This window comes from Onychomys torridus, chromosome 4 (genome assembly GCF_903995425.1).
Source record: "Onychomys torridus chromosome 4, mOncTor1.1, whole genome shotgun sequence".
NCBI classification, from domain to species: domain Eukaryota; kingdom Metazoa; phylum Chordata; class Mammalia; order Rodentia; family Cricetidae; genus Onychomys; species Onychomys torridus.
This window is the reverse complement of record NC_050446.1, coordinates 37,606,071-37,628,646: the sequence shown is the minus strand read 5'-3', so window position 1 is coordinate 37,628,646 and position 22,576 is coordinate 37,606,071. Positions and strand designations below refer to the sequence as shown.

The following is a 22,576-nucleotide window of genomic DNA, read 5'->3' as shown; positions in this document are numbered from 1 at the left end:
GTTAGCAGCTAAACCCCAGGTTTAAAACAGGTATGTTAAATTGTTTCTAGGCAAAACATAGGCTGTCAATGATTATTGGAGACAATAGAAGCATCTACTCAGACTGAGAGGTACAGACCCTTTCTGGGAGGTTGCCCTTTGAGCTTGCTTAATGTTGCGTATTGCCCCCTGCCTATCATGATGCCTTGTGGGGATAAATGTTTAATGCATGTCTGCTCAAAGAAGGACAGAATGGAGAGACAATGGAGTGGTCTCGACTTGGCAGATTAAGTTCCCTGCTTGCCCTGACATTCTGAGACTCTGACAAATGCAGGAGGAATTCATCTGAGCCAGCTCAGAGTACTGTGGCTGCTGACCGCAGGTGACAGCAGAGGTAGAGTGGGTGGAGTCTCAGTGCAATGCTGTAGGGTGGGGGCCAGACTTGTGCTGAGCTCGGTACCCAGCAGGAATTCTGCTCCCTCAGATAAAGATCCTGAACAGAAAGCGGAAGTGCCACAACCAGTGCTCACAGAGGCTAACCCGAGGGCAGGGAGCAGCTGAGCTGGCCAGCTGTTCTCCAGCAGCTTGTCTATCAGCATGGGCAGGGGCAGGAAATGCATTCATCCAGTCCTCCTGGCTTGATGAAGTGACCCTTTGTAAGCTTTAAACAGCTTTTGTCTTTTGGACAAGTGTCCTTGAGGAAAAGTCTTGACTGAGGGCACCCTCTATCTCAGCCACCAAAACAAACAAACAAACAAACAAACAAATAAATAAATAAATAAATAAGGGAGAAGCCTATAAAATTCCTGGTAGAACTAAATGTTACAAACAAAGACACAACCAGAACCATAATGTAATACAACGATATGATTATTGGTAGACATACAAACTAGTCATGGATGAGTAGCATGATTTCATTTGGGATATTTACTCAACCTAACACCTGTGAATTGGGAGAACTTATACAAAATAGTAATGATAAAAACAACTATCATTTTAAGAAACATGCCTCCCATGCAGGTATCTTATATAATTTTATTTCATTAACTCCTCCAACAAGCCTGTGTGCATTGTTAACCTCTGTAATGTGTTGAATAGTGGCTATATCCAAAAACTCCGTCCACCTTCCTGATGTCTGAGAATAGAATCTTATTGGAAAAATGGTCTTTTAGATATGCCTAAGCTAAGGGTCTCCTTGGACAGCATCCTGAGTCTCTGAACTGGTCAGAAGTTCAGTGGACTAGTGTCCACATAAGAAGAGAAGACTCAACAAAGTAAGGGCCCACGCAAAGGAGGCAGCCGAGTGACCCAGCCACAGATTTGGCAAGCCAAAGATTGCTGGAGGTCATCTGGAGGTAGGGGACAGGCCAGGGGCCCATTAGAGCCTCCAGAAGGAGAGCCGATTTCTGTTTTGTAAGCCACCTGTGATTTCTAGACTCTCTTCAAGCTCCCATGAATCAGGGGCCCACTGTCCCACTGTGGCAAACTGCCACCAGGATCAGTCATGCATGCCACTCTGCCACTTGCCTGCCAGAACTGACAAAGAACTATGTACCCCGAGATGAAATAGCACCAGTAAGGTAACAATAACTTAGAGCAAAGGTTAACCAAATGTCTGTTTTCAGACTGCTCAGATTTGAGGCCAGCATTCCCACCTGTGGAGTTAGGAAGCCGTGGTGAGTTAACGTGTCCATGTGGGCCATACTTACTCTCCCGTAAAATGGGGAGGAGCTACAAAAATTCCTAAAATGGCATGGCAAAAAATGGGATATGGCACCTGTGGGGGCCATTCCCTACCCCCACATTTCCCCAGAGTACTCTTGAGTAGGAGCAGCAGGAAATATTAGTTAGAAGGATAGAGGGAAGAGAAACAGATAGAAAATACAGGATAGCCTTGAAAGGGCCTGAATCCTAATTCATCAGGCCCGGACTGTCTGTGCCCTAGAGTATTTAAAAGAATGCCAAAGGGTGGAACAAAAGACCTCTCCCGCAGCACAGCCAAGTGCAGACCAGCTCAGACACCTGCACTCAGGCCCGTGGTCCAATCACCCCCTCGATGCAGACCTGCTGGGTAAAGCCACAAGGAGACCTAAAAATGGGCTCCAACAGGCACCCTAATCAGATGCTTAAATGGGAAAGGGTAAGATAAAAACAAGGAAATCTGAATGGAGCATGGACTTCAGAAAACAATAATGTATGGTTTTTCTTAATTGTAAAAACTATATCGTACAAACCAGATGTTAATAGTAAAGGAAAATAGGGGGCATGGGAAATACACATATGAATTCACTGAACTAAAACATTATACCAAATATCTCTAAGTAGGGAAATGAGTCCCACCTTAGAGTGTGATAAAGACGTCAAAGGCACCCGGTACATTGCAAGAGTCATTATCAAGTTCTGCCATTTCAGAGTTATTAGCAGGCCCGAGAATACTTCCTATCTAAAGACAGGCTGTTGATTTTAAAAAGGGAGATGATCCTATATTTGTGAAATAAATTATCTGAAGATTTTGTTTTAACCATAATTTTGTCTCATCCCAAAGATGAGTAAAACTAAATCAAATACCTCAGTGATGCTTGGATATCAGATATTTTCAACTGATGTCTACCATCCTACTATTTGCATATTGTTCAAATGATTCAGATCTAGTTGTTGTTGTTGTTTTTTTTTTTTTCCTGAGAAAAATGATTTTTTAACAAAGAAAACCTGCAAGGTCACAAATATACCTTGGAACACGATCTCCTACTTCTTTACATCAATTTGCTACTGAATTCCATTTTTTTTTTTTAAAAAAAAACACCCACATCATATTTTCCATTTTGCTTAGAAAACCAAACAAAATAAGTTGTGCTGATCCTTTCTTAACTGCTTTGACATCAAACAAGGTAGACAGATGACATGGGTCCTGTACATTCACTTTGATCCCCACAGCCGTGGGAGAATAACGTCTTTGATTAAAAAAAAAAAAAAAACCACTTCATTCTATGAAGATGCCAAGATGAGGCATTCAAAACTGATGGCAACCTTCAAATTTCGAGCAGTGATTGGTCACTGCAAGAAGCGAATGGTTCTTTTAAGAGAGTCAGCCTGGTGAGAGAGGAAACACAGATGCAGGCAGAGTGTTCCTGCCTTGTGTGGCGAATGCCACCCACGGCACAGGATTCAAGCAGCGCCATGAGAACAAACGTGGACTAAAACATGGCATATTCACCAGCAGGAAGGAGCCTACTCCAGGGAGGGGAGGTGGTGGCTCTAAGGGGACTGCTCTTGGAGACCCTTTAAAGCCAGAGAGGTAGATGGACAGATAAAGAGGAGAAACTGGGATGTTGTGCCCAAAAGGATGAGGCTAAGGGCTGACACAGCAAAAACTGGGATACTTTGTTAGGAGAAGTGGGGAAAATCAATGGAAAGTAATGAATAGCTTAGGACCTGTTTCACAAGGGAATCCAGCTGGTCATTCACATTGAAAACATAGTGTCTGGCCTTTTTAAGCAGCTGAGGTCAATGCTTGGCTCTGAGTCTGGAGATTTATGAGACATCTCTACCCCAGGGGCCACATCTGAAGTATCCCTAAAATAGTCTTGCCCTCTGAACTTTCCTTAGAGAATCCTCCCCACCAGGGACCCCGTCTGGGGAGTCTTTGAAAGGACAATGCATTCAGAAGACAGGGGCAGGGTTTCTATATGTTTCTGACTACCATGAGGCAACTTATACTGGACTCTGGGTTCTCTCTCCAGGTAAACCTGAGATCACATTAGATGAAAGGGATTCAGAAATGCTGAAAACCATGTGCAAAAAAGGCTTTCCCCAGGGAAAGCAGGTTCCTATTTGACTGTTAAACAAGATGAACAATTTTCCTCCCCATGGAGCTTTTTGGAGTGTTTGCTAGATTAATGGGCACCATGACTTTCTGATGAGGGGATTTAATAGGCTATATTAAATAAACTATGGCACATTTCATTATGAGGGCGAGGATTAACAGCTTTCTTTAGAACACAGTTTGGGAAACCAGGTACTTCCACCAGCGAGATACCTAAAAATAAATCATTCTGTCAGTTTAAATCCTGTCCTCCTAATCTTTGGTTGCATGAAGTGGAGACTCTAAATCACTTCAAGACTGACGTAGAAAAGATGCCCAACAATCCACCAATGCCTGAGATGGCACCAGGACTGACGATTGAGTTCTTCATGCTATTGAGCCTTAGACTATGGACACCTGAGATTTATAACTTATTTCAATACATAGAAAAAATTGTTGCCCTCCCCCAGCCTTATACACACATCTCCCAAACTATTTATAACTGAGAGCAATTTTATTTTATTAGGAAGCTTTTTTAATATAACTTTAAAACTTTTTTTTTTTTTTGAGACAAGATTTCTCTGTGTAGGTCAGGCTGTCCAGGAACTTGCTCTGTAGGCCAAGCTGCCTCGGACTCAGAGATCCACCTGCCTCTGCCTCCTGAGTGCTGGGATTAAAGACATGTGCCACCACTGCCCAACAACGTCAAAACCTTTAATAAACTTCTTGGTATAAAACGACTGTTATTGGGAATGGCGGTGCACATCTGTAATCGCAGCATCAGGAGACTAAGGCAAAAAGATCTAGAGTTCAAGACCAGTCTGAGATACATAGCAAGAGAAAAATCTCCTGCTTACTTCCATGCTGAGTCCCTGTTAAGCTTTTGGCTGATCTCTGGGTGGGTTGAATAGCCTGCTGCAGATGTGATGACTGGAGGTGCTGGGAAAGGGGATTTAGAATAGGATAGACTACAGGAGAAACCCCACCCCGAGCAGCCAAGAGACAACACAGATGGCAGGGAACAAAGGTGGTTTTCAGACTCCCTCCAGATCTCCCATAGGTGACAGCTCACTAAAGTCACTCAGCGTCTGGGAGTAATCATACCATCAAATTCATTCATTACTTCTGTTTTGGTACTAAAACCCACCAAGCCATCTTCCAGTAGATGCCAACTACCTTGACTTTTATGGGCCGTTCTCCCTTCCCCTCTTCTAGGGCTTGTGAGACCAGCAGCCCAGTGGCATTTTGATTAGCTTATTAGAATAATGCCTCACTTAACCTGTTTGATGATTATATAATTATTGTATTCAGTTCTCCAGTCTCTTTCTTTTTGTGTAAATGTGTGGGCAGAATTCAGTGAATGGGCACCAGACACTATCAGGAATATTCATAAAATGGCAGTGGATGTAATAAATCCTCAGCAGATCTCAAAGGTACTCCTCCAACACTCACTGGCCACCATTTTGCTGGCTTTTTAAAGCATGACAACTTTCTGTCATGTCACAGCTACACAAATTAAGTATTTAATGGCAGAAGAAGTTCAGAAACCTTCTATTTTGCATTTATTTTAGAGAACGATTACCCATCTTACCTGCACTCTTACAGTGGCTTAATGAGGAACACGCACATATTTACATAATTTTTAGCACACATACCAAATAGATATTGACACATTAAGTCAACTGAGAGATCATTGTTCTATTAAAACTGACCCCAATGAGTCTACCAGCATAGCCAGAGAAGATCATGGGGCCAAAGGGACTTTTCAGGATTTTCTTTTATTCTTCAGGTGCATGGGAAATTCCAGAGCTAAAGATGCCAGCTGATCTGACTTTTACTGGACTGAAGGAGTACTTAGCCAGTGCATGAGCATATTAACAGAGCTCCTGCCTGCACAGTCTAGACCCACCGGGCTCAGCTGTACACTTCCCTTCACAATGCCTCCCCCAAGTCATTAGAATGTATCAGAGCTCACTATGACTTTAATGACGGATGGGTACAATGCCATGTCTTTCTGGCAGATCTAGAAAAATCTGTCAGAGATGCTGAGGTTATCAGGTAGGGCCTCCATAACTCTTCCAGTTCTTCTTGCTCATTTCATTTCTCTCCCTGACACGAGCAATCCATTTCTACATCTTGTCAACTTGGAGATATATATATATATCTCCGTGTGTGTGTGTGTGTGTGTGTGTGTGTGTGTGTGTGTCTGTGTGTGTGTCTGTGTGTCTGTGTGTGTGTCTGTGTGTGTGTGTGTGTCTGCAGAATCCAACCTCTTGTCACTACTTTCATTACTTCCACCACAGTCCAAGCCAAGTGCTCATCATCTCTGGCTTCCATTGTGGAAACAGCCTCCCGGGAGCTTCCAGCTTCCAACCTTGCTAACTCTCCAGTCTACTCAGAGGGATAGCTTCAAAATACGACCAAAACTTCATTAGACACTGCTCTTTTCATGTAAAACAGACGTGACGTTTCCTGACTGTGGCCCCCAGGCTCTTTTCCATTTTCTCTGTGTGACCCTCGCTCATTACAGGCTCATCCACTCAAACCACGCCAGCCTCACTTCTCTTCTCCCAGCGGCCTGTGCGCATTCTTCCCATGGCAGCCATTAACTCTTCTTTCTCTCCGGGGCTCTGTGTAAATTATGCCCTAGCAGAGAAGATTCTCTCTAGCCTTCCATTTGAGAACTCTCAGAATTCATTCATTGTTGTTTCCTTAGTTTTTATCACCCACGTCTTGATACCTTTGTGTGTTTATATTTGTCTCACCCACTGTAGACTACAAGAAGTAAGCACTTTGTTGCTATGAATCTGCATCATATCCCCAGAACAGTCCTCTGTGTGTATTATAACCTCAACAGAAAGGTGATGAGTTAGAGAATGAACAAATGGAGGAGGATTTATTTTTTTTTAAACCTGCAATGCTTGGCCTGTTACAGTTTCAACAATAATAGACAGTTCTCATTGGAAAAAATATATATTGGTTGAAAATTGAAGAATCCTGACTCTTGCTTGGATTGCTTGATTTATAATTTGAAATGAAAAGGATTAGAATGCTTATCATGTTTGCAGGCTGAAAATAAATCACCTGGCAATCAATGTCTATTTGCTCACATGGACTTCCTGCCATGGCAAACCATTTGTTCAGTTCATAGACGGGAGGGGGGGGGAAGCCGGGGGGGGGGGATAGAGAGTGCATAATGAGTCTGTTCAGAGGACAGTCAAAATAAACTTCTACTTGCTGCTGCTGCTGCTGCTGCTGTGTGTGTGTGTGTGTGTGTGTGTGTGTGTCTGTGTGTGTGTGTGTGTGTGTTTGAAAAAAATCTCTTCTTGAGTTTATTTCACAAGCCAAAAGCCAGAAAGAGCTCCAACTTCAAAGTAATTTCTGATTCCTGAGCGGGGATCAGCCCAGGGAGAGTATTCCATGTGTGCCTGCTGGGCTCCAGTGTGGGCAGGCAGCAAGCAAGCAACAGGACTGAATTTAGACAGTCTTAGACATCTCCCAGCCCAGAAAGTGCCAGGCCGCACTCGGTGCCTGGCTACCCACCAGTGGCCGCAGCTACCCTAAGGGGCCAAGCAGCATGTTTTGTCTCATTTTGTTCAAGTGGTTTGAACTAGACTTCAAACAGAGAAGAAATAAGAAGGATCACGCAGTCCAGGATGGCATCTTTGTCTCATCTTCAGCCTTCAATGGCCAATAAGATGAGCAAAGCAAGAACAGATGGCTACAGATGGAGCCAGAGCAGAATACAAGACCTAAACACACAGAGACGTGTTTTAAAAACTCCTTTGTTGCCTTCTTTTCTTGTTGACATCTCTTTTTGTGATACTATTATGATTCCATGATCATCTCTTATTGGCACAGTAATCCTGAGCTCATGGGGCAGGGGGTGGGGGCAGTGGCCTGTTTTCAAGATTCTGCCCCATGAGTAGCAGTAGCAGTTGTGTGGGTTCCCTGGACCTTAGTCTATTTACCAGATAAATGGGGATAAAAATCACCTCTACAGGATTTTTGTGTGTGTGAATGAAATCAAGCCAACTAATGAAATGTGTAGCAGTGACTGGCACTTGGTAAGCATTCAGTAACACTGGCTACCATAGACACAAACTCTGTGTATAACAGATAGGCATTACCAGGAAATGCATGAAATCTAAGCTCAGTCTGCCAGCTTTCACAGGCTCCCAGAGTTCCTGGGAGCTTCAGGTGGCTCCAGGTGGGCAGGGAGCAGATTCTAGGTAAAGATTTCCAGTGAATTGCCTAAGGTGATGTCAAGGAAAAACACATGAACAAGAACACTGGAATCTCCAAGCCTTCGGCATCTTCTCAAGACTTTTCTGCCTTACTTATAATAAACATATACTTTTACATTGCTTTTATTTCCAATTTTGCATTCCTTTCTTGAAAAGGCTGCTCCAAGATCCATAATCTCAGAACCCACAAAAATCTGGATTTACCCCAAAGTGGTATAATTCAATCTTCCCTGAAATCCTGAAAGGTGAACGTTAATATTAGCCCATAATCTAGAAACTAAAGGGCTAAGAGATAATCATCATTCCTACAGACAGACAGCAGGGCTTGGCAAGGCTGCAGTTTGATCCCAAGCTCCCTACAGCCAACATTACTCACCCAAGCTCCTCTCAGCACTAGTATCAGAAGCTTAGAGTAGGCTCTGGACTCTGCAGGTGTGTGGACACTACTACAGCAGCACCGTTCTCAATAACCAGAAGCTGGAAAGAGCCTACCTTTACATTTCCAGCTAAGTAGATCAACAAAATGTCTTCTATCCATCGACCAGAAGACTGCCCAGCCTTAAAAGGAACTGAAATTCTGACACAGGCTATAACATGGGTGAAACATCAGGACATTATGCTAAGTGAAAGAAAACAGTCACAGAAGGACAAACAAGTCCACAGAGTGAGTCTTGAATAGTTAAATTCACAGAGATGTACAACAGAATGGCAGTTCCTAAGAGAGGGGGCAGAGAAGTGCCATTATCATTTATCAGTTAAGAGTGAAGAGAAAGATCTTGAGGCAGATTGTGTAAAGATTGTATAGCTTGTGAAATGTACTTAATGCCATCAGCTCATATTATAATTAATAATATATGCTGCAATCTATATATACAATTTCCACTGGATATATACTTAGAAATGTTTAAAATAGTAACTTGGTTTTCATGTGTGTTTTACCACAATTTAAAAAAAAATTAACTCTTGCCTGAACTGCAAGGTCTAGTTCAAGAAACAGTTCTTCACTTAATACATTGTGGGCATTGTGCCCACAATGGCAGGATGGCAGGAAGTCTGAACATAACCTTCTTAAAAATAGTTTTCCTAAAGGTCTTGAAATTTGAGACAAAGGCATCCATTTCTAGATTCCTTGACTCCGTGTTACACACACCCAAATGAGCCACTGAGTTCTGCAAACAATCCCTATAGACCCATGAAGTTGTATCCACAGCATACTCAAAGACAACACATCCATCCATTCATGCTGTCTTCTTTTAACTTCTCACTATCAAATATTTTCACAGGAAAACAAAATCAGAGAGATGTGTCACTGTCACTTAAGTCAAACAGGTAGCCAAGCATGCCAACCCAAGTCAATGGTTATTATTAAGGCCCACATGATCCATTTGGTTCCCAGCCATGTTTGCTAAATTTCCCATTCCAGGAGTGTTTTCTTGAGCCCCAGGGCAGGCCCAGAGGTATCCTAGACAGCCATTCTTTGATTTGGATGAATAGCTGGGCCAAAGCTAAACACAGTGAGTCAGTGTAGCTAATATGGTTTGCTAAAGTCGTGGACTTCATCTATGTCTTCCAAATAAAGACCATCTAAGGACCTCTTAGCTCAGACTCTTTGTGGAAGGTCAGACTCACAAATGTCAGATCCTCCAGTCCTGGCTCTAAGCAAACAGAATGGCAGTATTCTATAAGTTTAACCACCTTATCAGAAAATGTAGACAGTGTGGCATGATCTTTGTGAGAAAGACAATGACTCAATCACCTTTAAGAAGTGGGTTTGTTCTTAAGGGTTTCCTGTTCCAAGGGAGGGAGAATGGTGGAGATCTCAGCTGGGAGGAGCTGAGCTTTGGTGAGATCCCACCTACAAGGACATCTGTGATCCCAGAAGCTCTTAGCTCGGGTCACGTTCCTTCAGCCGAGCAGGAGCTTGTGGAGCTGACTGGTGTGTTTCTGCCTGTGTGGCTCAGAGCCTTTTGCTGCTGGTACTTTCATCCTGCCACCTCGTTTCTGACTTAACATATCTTCCCTCGTTTCTGACTTGGCATATCTTCCCTCATTTCTGACTTGGTATATCTTCCCTCTGCCTTTGGCTTGAACGTAACTGCTGATTGACCCTAAAACAGGCTTGTCCCTGAAGCATCCTGCTTCTTCCCTCCAGATGTAGTGCTTGGGCATCTCTCCCCTAATCCCTCCTGCCAGCTTTACCCCTCATGAGGACTGAGGACTCATTTTCCACCTATATCTCCCATTTGAAGTTCCATACAGTATTTTCCTTATACTCACCCATTTTTAAGTTTGACTTTCAAAGGTTCTAGTTCCACGCAGCCAACCATAGTCTAAAAGTATGGAAAAATTCCAGAAATAAATTTTAAGATTTAAGTAGTGAACCATTCAGAATAGAACAATTAAAATCTTTCACCACCTTGTTTATGCTCGCCTAGGGTATGAATTAGCCATTTGTCTAGCATATCCACAGGGTATGTGCTACTCATCCATTGTCCCTTAGTTACAGCAGCTATCAACAGCCATAGTATTACTGTTCTTGTGTTCACGAAATTCTTATATTACTAAAAGGAAAAAAGTGCCCTCTGAGAATATGCATGCTAATATAATTCTCTTAAGTGAAAAGGTTAAAATTCTCAACTAAGGGCAGAAAAATATTGTATGTCATGGTTGTTGGTTTTAAATAAGTGATGTTGTTACTGTTTGAGAAAGGTCACAGGGCACAACAAAACCCAGCATCAGAGCTTTATTGGGGGAGGTGGGGGGACAGAAGAGAGTGTGGCCAGGCCTGTGGAAGAAACACGTGAGGAGGAAAGAAAGAGAGGAGAGGAGGAAAGAGCAAAAGAGAGGGGAGAAGTGTTTCTCCTGCACATGGGCATGTGGGCTTACGGAGCTACACCACTCATGTGCAGATTGCATGACTACAAGTGTGCATCATGTAATCATGCAGTGCAAAGATGATGTAAGACCCCCTTGCTTAGCTACCGAACTGCAAATGTGTGGTCACACAGCTGGAGGCGTGGCCAAATCTTAACAATGGTAGCTAAGATCTACGGTAAGAACCAGTCTATCTGTGAAACTATGAAAAAGGAGAAGAAACCTGTGCCGGTTTTGCTGCCCCACCCTAAACTACAGAAGTTTCAGCCACAGTGTATGATAGTACCCAGTTAGGATAGGAAAGGTGTGAAAATTGAAGACATATATGCAGAAAAACCGTAGCATAGGGCTTTGTACCTTCATGTTTCAGGAACTGCCTGGGACCTTGACACTTGTCCCCTATGGATAAGGAGGACCATTATCTGAAGACACAGAGGGAAATGACCTACTTTGCTAAGGGACAAAATTTCCTTCAGGACACTTAGATGAAGGGATTGGCTGCTTGTGGGATCATTAGGGAGGGCTACCTTCCTCTCCTTCTCAGGACAGGGCATTGGGCACTGCATCTTTAGGAAGCCAGACCGTGCCTTCCCTGTACCTTACAGCCTTGAAGATAATATTTAGACCAGGATCAATGTGGAGAGTGGAAGGATAGTCTCTTGCACCCCATTCTACTCTTATTTTCTCCTCAGTTCCTTCCTTCAGGTCGGTACTCTTCCAAACAATTTATTCAGTTGCTCATCTACTTACTCACTGTCTATTGAGCAATGACCCCACCACAGGTGAAATACCAGACAATGAAAACACACATTTCATTATTCTGTCCTATGAACATGACTGACTACTTGTGAAGTGCCATGCATTGTGCTACTCACTGGAAACAAGATTAACTAAATACCATCCTTTCTGGCTGCATAGTAAGAATTCAATAAATGTCCACTGTGTAAATTAATACCTTGAAAAACCTCACAGTCTAGTGAGGGCGAGCGATCAGTATTCAGACAAGTAGTGGGAAGGGATGTCCTGGGACGTCCATGGGAAATGGGGGCATGAGAGACTCAAAAGTCTCTCAAAGACCAAGAGCAGGGATCTGAACTGGGCAGGTGAGAGGCAGACAAGGGTCTGCAGGCAGGGGGGCGGGTGCATTGTCCTGGAGAAGAGGGGAGACATGAACAATAGGCGGCTATTGCTGAGAACACAAAAACAATCCCGGGGTCATTGTGATTTTCCTGACTGGGATGGAAGTATATATGAAACAGTACATTAAAAATCCAATTCAACTCAAAGGTACTCAATTTCACAAGTCAAGCTGGGTTTTCCCAATTCTCTCAGGACCTCACTGCCTGCATCCAGTTGGCAGAAGAGCATGAAACAGTAGGCACCACCCTTACTCATATCTCATTTGCAAGAGCAGGCACCAAGTTCTCTGAACCACAGAAGAGGCTAAGGAGTAGTCCCACCGCCCTGCAAGAAGAGGCATTTGGTGACAGCTAGAACCCCAGCAAAGATTCTAGGGAGAGGGCAGGCAGCTGGAACGGTGTGCAGACACCCATGGTGCCAGTTCATCCACAGCGACTGACAGAAGCAGCTTGAGAGATTTGTGAGCAGACAGCTCTGGAGCCTGGGATGCCTCTGGACGCAGGCATCACTGTTCCGTCTAACTCATATGGGCACAGCCCTATGGGTGCAAGATCTTTTCTCCCAAAGCAATCTTGGAAAGTTACATGTACAGTCTGAAGAAAGAGGTGTGTTTTGAGGAGATTGTCACAAACCTGAAAGGGCTGAAGGGCCTCTGGGGTTTCACTGAGCTATCACCCCAAGCTATCTGACCTTAGACAGGCTCCTTCATGTCTGCGCTCACATCCTGGGAGACTGTCTCTTGAAGGTGTATTTCCAGGCAAGCTTGAGAAACCTGTAAAGAGAGGAAAACAAATTATAGACTACTTAGATGTTTTTTTTTTTTTTTTCCCCAGAAGCCTATATTCAGTTTTCAACTCTGTCATATACAAAACCCTGGGAGAAAACGGGAAGACTCCTGCAGCAAGAGTCTAGGTTAGGGAGCTGAAAGACGAGCCTTCTTGAGAAAAAACACAGCATATGGAGTTTGTGGCTACACTTCAAGGATGATTGAACCATGGCTTTGTGTCCACAATACTGTCTCCACTTAAAAATAGCCAGAAAGTGTTTTCTGAACACTTACTTGGTGTCAAATACATTCTCTTCAGATACACTTTTATTTTTAATTGACAAAATAATTGGATACATCCTTAGGGTAGAGTGTGGGGTTTCAGTGAATGTATGCAACATAATTAGGTCACTGGCATATCGTTACCCCCAAAATATATAATTTCTTTAGGGGATGTTCAAAATCCTCTCTGATAGCGATTTTTAAATATTCAATAAATTATTGTCAGCCAAAGTTGTCCTATTTCATTTAAGAACATTAGATGTTATTGATGTTACTCCTCTGCATAAGCTACATATAGGCACCCGTTAACCATCTTCTCTCCATTCCTCCCTCCCTCCTTTTCCATTCTTCTATCTGTTCCTTCTTGGAGCCCACCTATTTACTATATATATGTAAATACATGTATTTATGTTCGTCTTTCTACACCTGACTTATTTCCCTTAAGAAAACTGTTTCCATTCTATTTAGATTGCTGTACAGGACAGAATAAAGGTGACATTTATAAACACACAGGTGTCTCTTCAATGTATGGATCTCATTTTCTTTGGATATGTGCCCAGTAGTAGGGCTTCTGGGTCGTATGATAGGTTTTTGTTTGTTTGTTTAATGGTTACATTTTCTAACATTCTGTGTGTTCTAAATTTATTATTTATTTACGTGTGTGTGTGTGTGTGTGTGTGTGTGTGTGTGTGTGCATGCTCACACACACACACACACACACACACACACACACACACACACACACACACTTGTGTGAATGACCGCTGGTATACATGTAATGCTAAGCTAACCCATTCACTAGTAATAGATTCATGGGTACTGACTTAGACACAGGATGCCTGTGTCAGAGATAAAGGACTTTATTGTTCACAGCAATAGCAGTGACCTGAGTGTCAGCACTTTATCTTATCCATCTCCCAATCCCAGTTCTCGAAAGATGACCCAAAAGGGACAAGATGCCTACAAATGGAGTAGGCTGGGATCCAGGACAGAAATTCTGAGTTAAAGAACTTGAGCCTTTCATAATGGGCAGCCAGCAAGTGGGCCTGCTCTCTTTTGCTAATTTTGCAAGGTATAAGCACATTTCCCCTTCATCTGGACAGAGACACAGTCTGGAACTTTCAAAGCCATAAGCAATTTTCCTCTGCCCTTTGAGAGACTCTGTGTCTCTCTTCAAAGGCTGCGGACTTTATCAACATTCTTGGAGTCCAGAACAAAGGCAGCCATTGCTGCTGCCTGCAAGAGGTGTGGAAACATGAGAGACACTCAGAGAATTGTTTTCTAAGGAAGACAGTTCCTCCTTGGCAAGATGGTGTGTGCATTAGACAGCAGCTTCCTGTATTCTGTGCTGCTACCCTGACTGCTAGCTACTGTTAGGCCCAAGCGTCAGTTCTCAGGGCTCTACCTCACCCATGCTCCTTTCCTTGAGAAGCTCATTCAGACCCCTGTGTTTGAATACCTCCAGCCCCACAGCTGTTAATCCATGCTGGTATATCCAATTCTACACTATAACACTTTGTACTGTACTTTGTACTTTAATATTGCCCCAAGTTCCAGAATTCCATACCCAGTTGCCTACATGGCATCTTCTGGGATCTCAGACATGTCATATTCTTGATGCTCATCTTCTGAATGAAAGCTGCCATTTCCCCCTCTAACCTCTCAGTCAAGAGCATTGCCACTCAGTGTCTTGGGCCATAAACTTTCATATTCACACCTAATCCTCAAACACAGAACATTTCCAAATACATCCTGAATCTCCATGTCCGTGGGATACAATCCTCACAGATTTACCTATAGACTGTACATCTTGAGGTGCCGCTCCTTATGTAACAAATTATTCTTAGGTGCCAAGCCAGGGACTAGAAGCCAGAAGCCTTTTCTTTTTTAACTTTTTTTTTGGTTATGTTTTGTTTGTTTTGCAATCTTTGTACTTGAAGACATGCATAGGACCTCCCTCATGCCCACCAAAGGCTCTGTATGGTCCCCACCCTGGAAGGGTACTTTAGAAACAGGGATTCAGGATCTTGGCTGCTATTATTTCTCTCTCTATTGTTTCTGTTGTTGCATTGAGACTTTCTTTATTTTGATCTTCGTATACTGTGTTTCCAATATACTTTTTAAAATAAAAGGATTCTATGCTTGTGAAAAAAAAATCTCACATAATCTGAAAAATAGGAAAACTGTGTTTTGTTCTCCTTGGCCTAGCTTCTAATTTGACTGTAAACTAATGTTTATATTTTTCAGAGCTTATTTCAATTCTCTGCAGAGGCTCTAACATGAAAAACAAAAATCTCAGGTATTTTCAGTTGGCTTTTTTTTTTTTTAAAGCTTCCTTACATTTAGCTTAAATCCTGGTGTTTTATTTCACATCCTTACTGCATTAAAATGTTATGGAAACCATGCATTTCAATTGGTCTTTGGACAGCCTGTTGCTCACCATTTCACTAAAGATACTAATTTTCTCTAGGATGCAGTAAGGCTAATAGAATTAACACGCATGAATGTCTCCCGCATGCATCTCCCCACCTTCCCGGTGATTGTACACCTGCTTTCCTTATATGGCAAACAAGGAAGTAATCGTGTTGAAGTAGCTTTTAAACACAGCTTTTCTGCTTTGCCTGGCCAGGTAGCTTCTGTTTTCATTTCAATCTTAATGAAAGCTTTTGAATTTACAGCTCAAGTTACTTTTCAGAGCAGTGTAAGTAGTTTCATGTTTTTATTCTTACACTGCAAGAAAGACTTTCACGGCCTCCAGGTTTGGTCTTGTAACCCTGGAGGTAATTCATTTTTAATCTGTCCGCACAGTGAAAACTGAACCGAATGGGGATTGAGCTGCTCTGCCTGTTCCTGCTACTTCTAGGAAGGAATGATCGCGTCCAAGGTAAGACCGAAGTTCTCGGGTACACCGCTCTCTCTCATCGTGTGCTGCACAAACTGTCATCTGCTTCAGAAAGCAGACCCGCAGTCGTTTTTCATTTGAGCTGTCTGATGGCTCTCTTGCCACAGAGACACTTTAACAAATGACAGGCAGACTGGGGCAGTCTCCCGCAGTGAATGTTCTAGGTGCTAGGTAAATAAATACAAAGGTTGCATAGGCATTTTTATGAGGAGAATTAGACAGCCCTCCTGCACAATGGGACTTCTGAGTGTCGCTCTGATTGTCACTCCAGAAGCTTTTCTATTTTGTTGTGTGACAAGGCCGTCCACTTGGGAGTCGTAATCTTGAGCATGGAGAAGGATTTTTAGAAACAGAAATGCCAAATTTATAAGAGAAACCTTTTTAATGGGTACAGATACATTTTTGAAATTTAAGTCGCAGGTGTTGAATAGAGAATAAATCAGAAGGTATCTGTACTGCCGAGCAGTTAGACACCATCATGGTTTAAGACAAAAGAGAGCTAATTTCTGTTTACATGATACCTATATTCCCGATGTGGTAGGGACAAACTACAAACTTTGACGTGAGTTACTAACCTTCCGAGGATTAATCTTCTAAAGTAAATGTTCAGACAGCTTTGATCGAGTAAGAAGCCTTAGTCCCATTAGCAGAATGAGTAAGAGAGCTCTAACGCCGTCTTGCTGGCTTTGCCCTTAGGTGGTTGTGCCTGGGGCGGTGCAGAAACCTGCTCAGACTGCTTGCTCACGGGACCTCACTGTGCCTGGTGCTCCCAGGAGGTAAATCACTGGCCATTCCCCTGCTTCAAACACTGTTTACACATCAGTTAATGTCCTCAGTGAAAGCATTACTCTCTGTGGGGTTGCACGATTAAACCAGATCAAGAAAGGAACCTAAGTGTCAGTGGATCAAAGTTGTATTCATGGGTACTTTGAAAACACTTTACCGAAGGAATGGATGTCAAATCATTTTTTAAAAACTTAACTAAACATCCTTTATTAAACCTAGTGACTCCTCTTAGTTAATTAGTTAATTCATTAAGTTTTTCATTTTTATTTTTGAGATGGGGTCTCACTACGACTGGCTGGTCTGGAGCTCACTGTGTAGAGCAGGCTAGCCTGAAACACAGAGACATATGTCTGCTTCTGCCTCCCTAGTGCTGAGACTAAAAAGGTGCCAGCCATCTGGTTACTTCCCTTCCTTTAAAGGTTTTCTAGCTGGTTGCAGGTGTAACATTCTGTCTGGATGATTGGAGGCCATGGAGATGATATTATTCAAAATGAAGCAGACCTTTAAAGTTGATACAGTGTGGTTCGGTTCCATCTGGGACTTGAGGTCCGTTGTGAGTCTCTGCTAGGTGTTTCAAGTAGGGAAAACTATGATTCATGAATCGGGCAGTTCTTTTACAAATTGCATGTTCACGAACCGAGTGACTCTCACTCAACGATTGCAAAGCTCTAAAGAAACAGTCCTTATCTGGTCAGAGTGAAACTGTGAAGTAGTGTGGAGACCATGGGGGGCTATCTGACAAGACACCCCAAGTCACAGCCTGTGCTGGCATGCAGAGAGCAACATGTGGAGGGTTCACACTGAGAAAAAGAGGCCCGTGGCTTTCTGGATTTTAAGTCCCACCCACTGGAAAGAATCTAAGTGCCAATCAAGGCTTACAAATGCCAACAAGAGCCAAGTAGCGTGTTCAAAGGGGAAGTAATCAAGATGCCTGGCTCAGAACCGTGCTGTAACTGTTAGGACCCAAATTCCACACTGAATTGCGTGTCTGTGGAGAGTTGCCTCATGGGCAGGAAAGCATAAACCAGCTCACTCCCCCTCCACTGCCTCAACTGCTTAGGCCACACACAAAACACAAAATTCAAGGTGATTGTGCTCTTTTGAGTTCTAGTAGCAAATGCAGGGGTGAGAATATTCCACAAGAAACAAACGCATATGTTCCTTGGACATTGTCTAGAAGACAATATTAGTTTCATGGTAGAGACAAAAACTTCAATCTAGAATTTACATTTACACTTTCTCTCTCTCTCTCTCTCTCTCTCTCTCTCTCTCTCTCTCTCTCTCTCTCTCTGTGTGTGTGTGTGTGTGTGTGTGTGTGTGTGTCCGTCCAGGTGCTCATGAAGGCCAGAAGAGGGAATTAAATCACCTGGAACTACAGTTATAGGCAGTTGTGATTTCCTGATATAGGTGCTGGGAATTGCAGTTGGGTTCTCTGGAAGAGCAGTAAGTATTCTTAGCCATTGAGCTATCTCAACAGCCCACTAGAATTTATATTTAAATTCAACTTTGCATTAATAAGTGCTTTTTAAGGTGCTACTGAGAGTTTTCCTTGTAGCTGGCCAAGTGATCATCAAGTTTTAAGGCCAGATCATTTTAGAGGCCTCTCCAATAATAGAAGCGGCCAGTAGTACATCAGCTCTATGAGCCCATCACACGCACATACACACACACACAGGGATTTCAGAAAGTCTTAGTTCTTCGGGTCCATCCAGAGAGAAGGCTGGGGGTGTAGGGCCTACCAGAGATGGGGCTGCTCTGACTTTGCTGTCCCCAGAGCAGAGAGAGGGCGCTGAACCAAGAATACAGCAGGTGCCACTGATAGGCAATGCTGTTCCTGAGCTGAACTGACCACAGGCAACATTGAACTGAGGCTCCTGGACTCTGTGTGTGTGTGTGTGTGTGTGTGTGTGTGTGTGTGTGTGTGTGTGTGTGTGTGTGTGTGTGATGGGCTCATAGAGGCCAGTTTGATGTCTACCAAGATCCAGACTAATACTCATATCTTTTCCTTGTCCCTTAGGATTCTAAACCATGCCTTCTGTTTTCATCAACTTGGAGTTATATTTTTCTGAAACACAGTTTTGAAAATACAGTTTGCTACCTGCCAATCAGACCTAACAGATTTTTGGCGCTAGCCTGGGTATGGCAAACTCTGCAACTTTCCATGCTGTAACCAAGGCAAACAGTGGCTGGTTGAGGGCTCAGAATCCTTCCTAACACAATGCAATGGCTATCAGCTGTGTTCAGCCTTTGCCAGAAGAACATAGGTGATGTAAACTGCAGAAGGGTTTGCGTATACCCTAGCCTTTGTTCATTCTTTGCTCTCATGGCCACAGCAGGGAGCTGTCAGGTGCCCTGTCCTCTAGGAATCCACAGGAAACATCTCTCTGGGTTTGGTTTCAGACATCCAAAGAATGGCAGTCCTAGGAGTCCAGGAAACAACCATTCATCCTGAACAAATAAATTCTCGGGAACACGGCAACTTTGGGAATTTTAAAGATCCATCCAGATCATGGGAGAAACTTCAAGACATGGGCTTTGAGGGAAAAAAAAAATGTTAGATGAGTTTGACTGAGTATAATTAAAAAGAGGCTCCAGTTTTATTCAAAATTTTACTGGCCAAATTCTCCTGTTATTCAGCTCTCACATAACTCCACCTGCCAACCACACCAACCACATGGGAGTATAATGTACTTAGCATATACTTGTCTCACAAAACACACTAAAAATTTAATGCTTGGCACGTTGCAAAGAAATGTAGATTTGTCTTCATTTCCTCTTTATGATTTCCCCCCTTTTAGAATTTTACTCACCTGTCTGGAGTTGGCGAAAGGTGTGACACCCCTGCAAATCTTTTGGCCAAAGGATGTCAATTGCCCTTCATCGAAAACCCTGTCTCCCAAGTAGAAATACTTCAAAATAAGCCTCTCAGCATAGGCCGGCAGACAAACAGCTCTGACATTGTTCAGATTGCTCCTCAAAGCTTGCTTCTTAAGTTGAGACCAGGTATGGAATGATGGATTTCCACCGTTATGTCTACGACTTCTGTCCACTAATACCTCTGGCACACAACACATTATTGGTTATTGGGATTTCCATTCCCCAATCTGAGGGAAATGGGAATTGCTAACACATCTCTTTACTGCACTCCTAATGTGTCACCGAAGACAGCTTCTCTAGTGCAACCATTGGAATTACTCAAATGTCACCCACATCACTGCACATTTCTTCAAGGACTGAAATGTAGATTTAATCTCCCCTTTACTTGGTTCACATTTTCTAAAGCCACATACACAATGACACAGCTTATCTTCCATCTAAATGGATGCTACTTCTACCAAGGAGATATAAAATATCCCAACGTACACCTCCTTCAGTCCTTCAAAACTCACCACTGAGGTATTTGCACAGACATGTTCATTTATAAATGCTACCACACAGTTCATGAAATTGCATACCCCTTAATAAGGTCACCCTGAGATAGAGTAGCCAGCTAGCTCAAGATTGGTTAGTTACAAATAACTGCTGTGTTTATGGATTTGCCTTTCTCGTGGGCCATTATAGGCGGTGAGCAGACTCTGCAAGTGCAGGTCCGCCAAACAGAAGATTACCCAGTAGATCTGTATTACCTCATGGATCTCTCAGCCTCCATGGATGATGACCTCAACACAATCAAAGAGCTGGGCTCCCGGCTTGCTAAAGAGATGTCTAAATTAACCAGCAACTTTAGACTGGGCTTTGGCTCTTTTGTGGAAAAGCCCGTTTCTCCCTTTATGAAAACAACACCTGAGGAAATCATCAACCCTTGCAGGTAAGTGAACTCCCTGGCATCCCTGGGCACTGATTTCTACAGATGTAACCTACACCCCTGAGCTGCCGTGCCAGAAGCTCGTTAACACCCTGGCATTTCTTTCTCTTGTTGGGATCTCAGCAATTCCCTGTGGTCTAGGTAGTTTCCAGTCAAGGTGGGATCATTACATCTTCATGGTTCTAGCCCACAGACCCTGCATCATCTGCCAGGTTAGCAGCTCAGGATGTAGCCCTCTAGGTTTCCTGTTTGTGGGCAAGGAGACTCTGTCTTTCACTGTCAGCCACACATACCAGTCCCTCAGGGATCTTCAGTCCTCAGTGACCACCACTTTCTAGAGCTATTTGATACTAACCTACATTTTTTTCTTTCTATCAAAATAATATTTTTTGCAGCTTTCTCTGACGCACTTTGGGAAATGTGGCTTTCTCTCATCTCTGAGAGAACCTTCACTGCAATTAAACTCAACAGGAAATGAGGCAGCGACTCTATTATATAATCAGCCATTAAAACCATGTAATATGCAGATGATAGTCAAGGGCAAATTGCTTTGTGATGGCTTACCTGTGTGGTCAATGACATGTTCCAAATCAAGTTATTTAATATTCTTCCACCGAAAAACAGCTACCATTTGCTCCCTACCAGCCTCTATGCTGAACACTTCATATACGTGATCTCACTCCATCTCTATAATGATGGCAAGTTAAAGCTGGTCTCATGAGTCCTGTACTCAGAGGAAGTGGCAGGGGACTGGGAGAGGCCAGCAATTCACCCAAGGTCACATGACTGAACACGGACTTGTGAAAAGATCTGGTTTGGTTCAAAGCAAGCCTTATACCACCATCTCTCTCTCTCTCCATTGCACTCTCCCTCCCTTCCTCTCTCTCATAAACACACACACACACACACACACACACACACACACACACACACACACACACACTTTCTCAAATGTATGTTAGCATTTGATATTTTAATACATCAAAGGGAGCAGTATCTATAGGAAACAAGTAATGTTATTTCAGTTTAGAAATTTAATATAGTTCTCATAAGCCAGTTGGTGGTGGCTCAAGTCTTTAGTCTCAGCACTTGAGAGGCAGAGGCAGGTGGATCTGAGTTCAGGGACAGCAAAGCAAGTTCCAGGACAGCCAGGGTTACACAGAGAAACCCTGTCTTGAAGAAGGAGGAGGAAGAAGAGGAGGAGGAGGAAAGTTGTTAGTATAGTTCTCAACTGTAATCTAACATAGCCCCAAACAATCTTACTCTGAAAGAAAATTCTTACAGATTTAAATCTTAGGAATTGTGTTTGGTTGGGAGTGACAGGGACACAACCTGAAAGAATGACTCCCCACCCCCCCCCCCCCACCCACGCCCACCCCCACCCCCAACCACCCCCCAACTCACCCCACCCCACCCCCTGCACACACACAGAGGAGTCTGGAGAAGGGCCATTCAGGGCTGGCTTAGCAGCTCCACACACAGGAATCCAAGGCTTCCCTACCGTCTGCTCTGCCATTGTTGGTACTTGGGTCTTGTCCTCATGGTCTAAGAAGGCTGCCAGGGCACTAATCACGTCTTCATTCCAGAAAGTAAGAAGGGGAGAAAAGTAGGCAGATCAATAAAGATCTAATTGGAATGCTCTAGAAAAACACTCTGTAAACAGTGCTGTTTGGCGACTTTGGTAACTGAACGTACCAAATTAATCACCACCTCAGACTTGTCTTCCCCTTGGAAGGATTCTTCATGACCTATTACAGTCAGCTCTGCTTCCTCAGAAGCAGCCACTTTCTGATTTCTGTTGTTTGGGTTGCTTTTGCCTGTTCTTGAATCCCATCAAGATGTAAGAGTGTGTAGGGTGAACTCTTTGGGCCGGGCTTCTTCCTTTCTTACTCCTCTTCCTGATTCTTTGTGGCTTTCACACCTTGCATCTTGATCCCATCTACCCTCTGCCCCTGCAATCTCTCCCACAAATAAAAAAGTAAAATTTAAGAGA

General features: G+C 43.3%; 1 protein-coding gene across 4 annotated transcripts in view; it reads left to right on the top strand.

The window, feature by feature from the left end:
* Positions 1-15,704: 15,704 nt before the first annotated feature.
* Positions 15,705-22,576, top strand: part of Itgb6 (integrin subunit beta 6) — a 78,410-nt gene continuing 71,538 nt past the window's right edge. For 2 of the 4 annotated variants that reach the window (XM_036185732.1, XM_036185733.1), the window contains exons 1-4: positions 15,914-15,974; positions 16,689-16,768; positions 19,577-19,781; positions 20,340-20,586. In XM_036185732.1, the coding sequence (XP_036041625.1) occupies positions 15,914-15,974; positions 16,689-16,768; positions 19,577-19,781; positions 20,340-20,586 (593 nt within the window). Of the gene's footprint in view, positions 15,975-16,688; positions 16,769-19,576; positions 19,782-20,339; positions 20,587-22,576 lie in introns of all 4 variants that reach the window. The other 2 variants (XM_036185734.1, XM_036185735.1) reach the window with 2 other exon arrangements.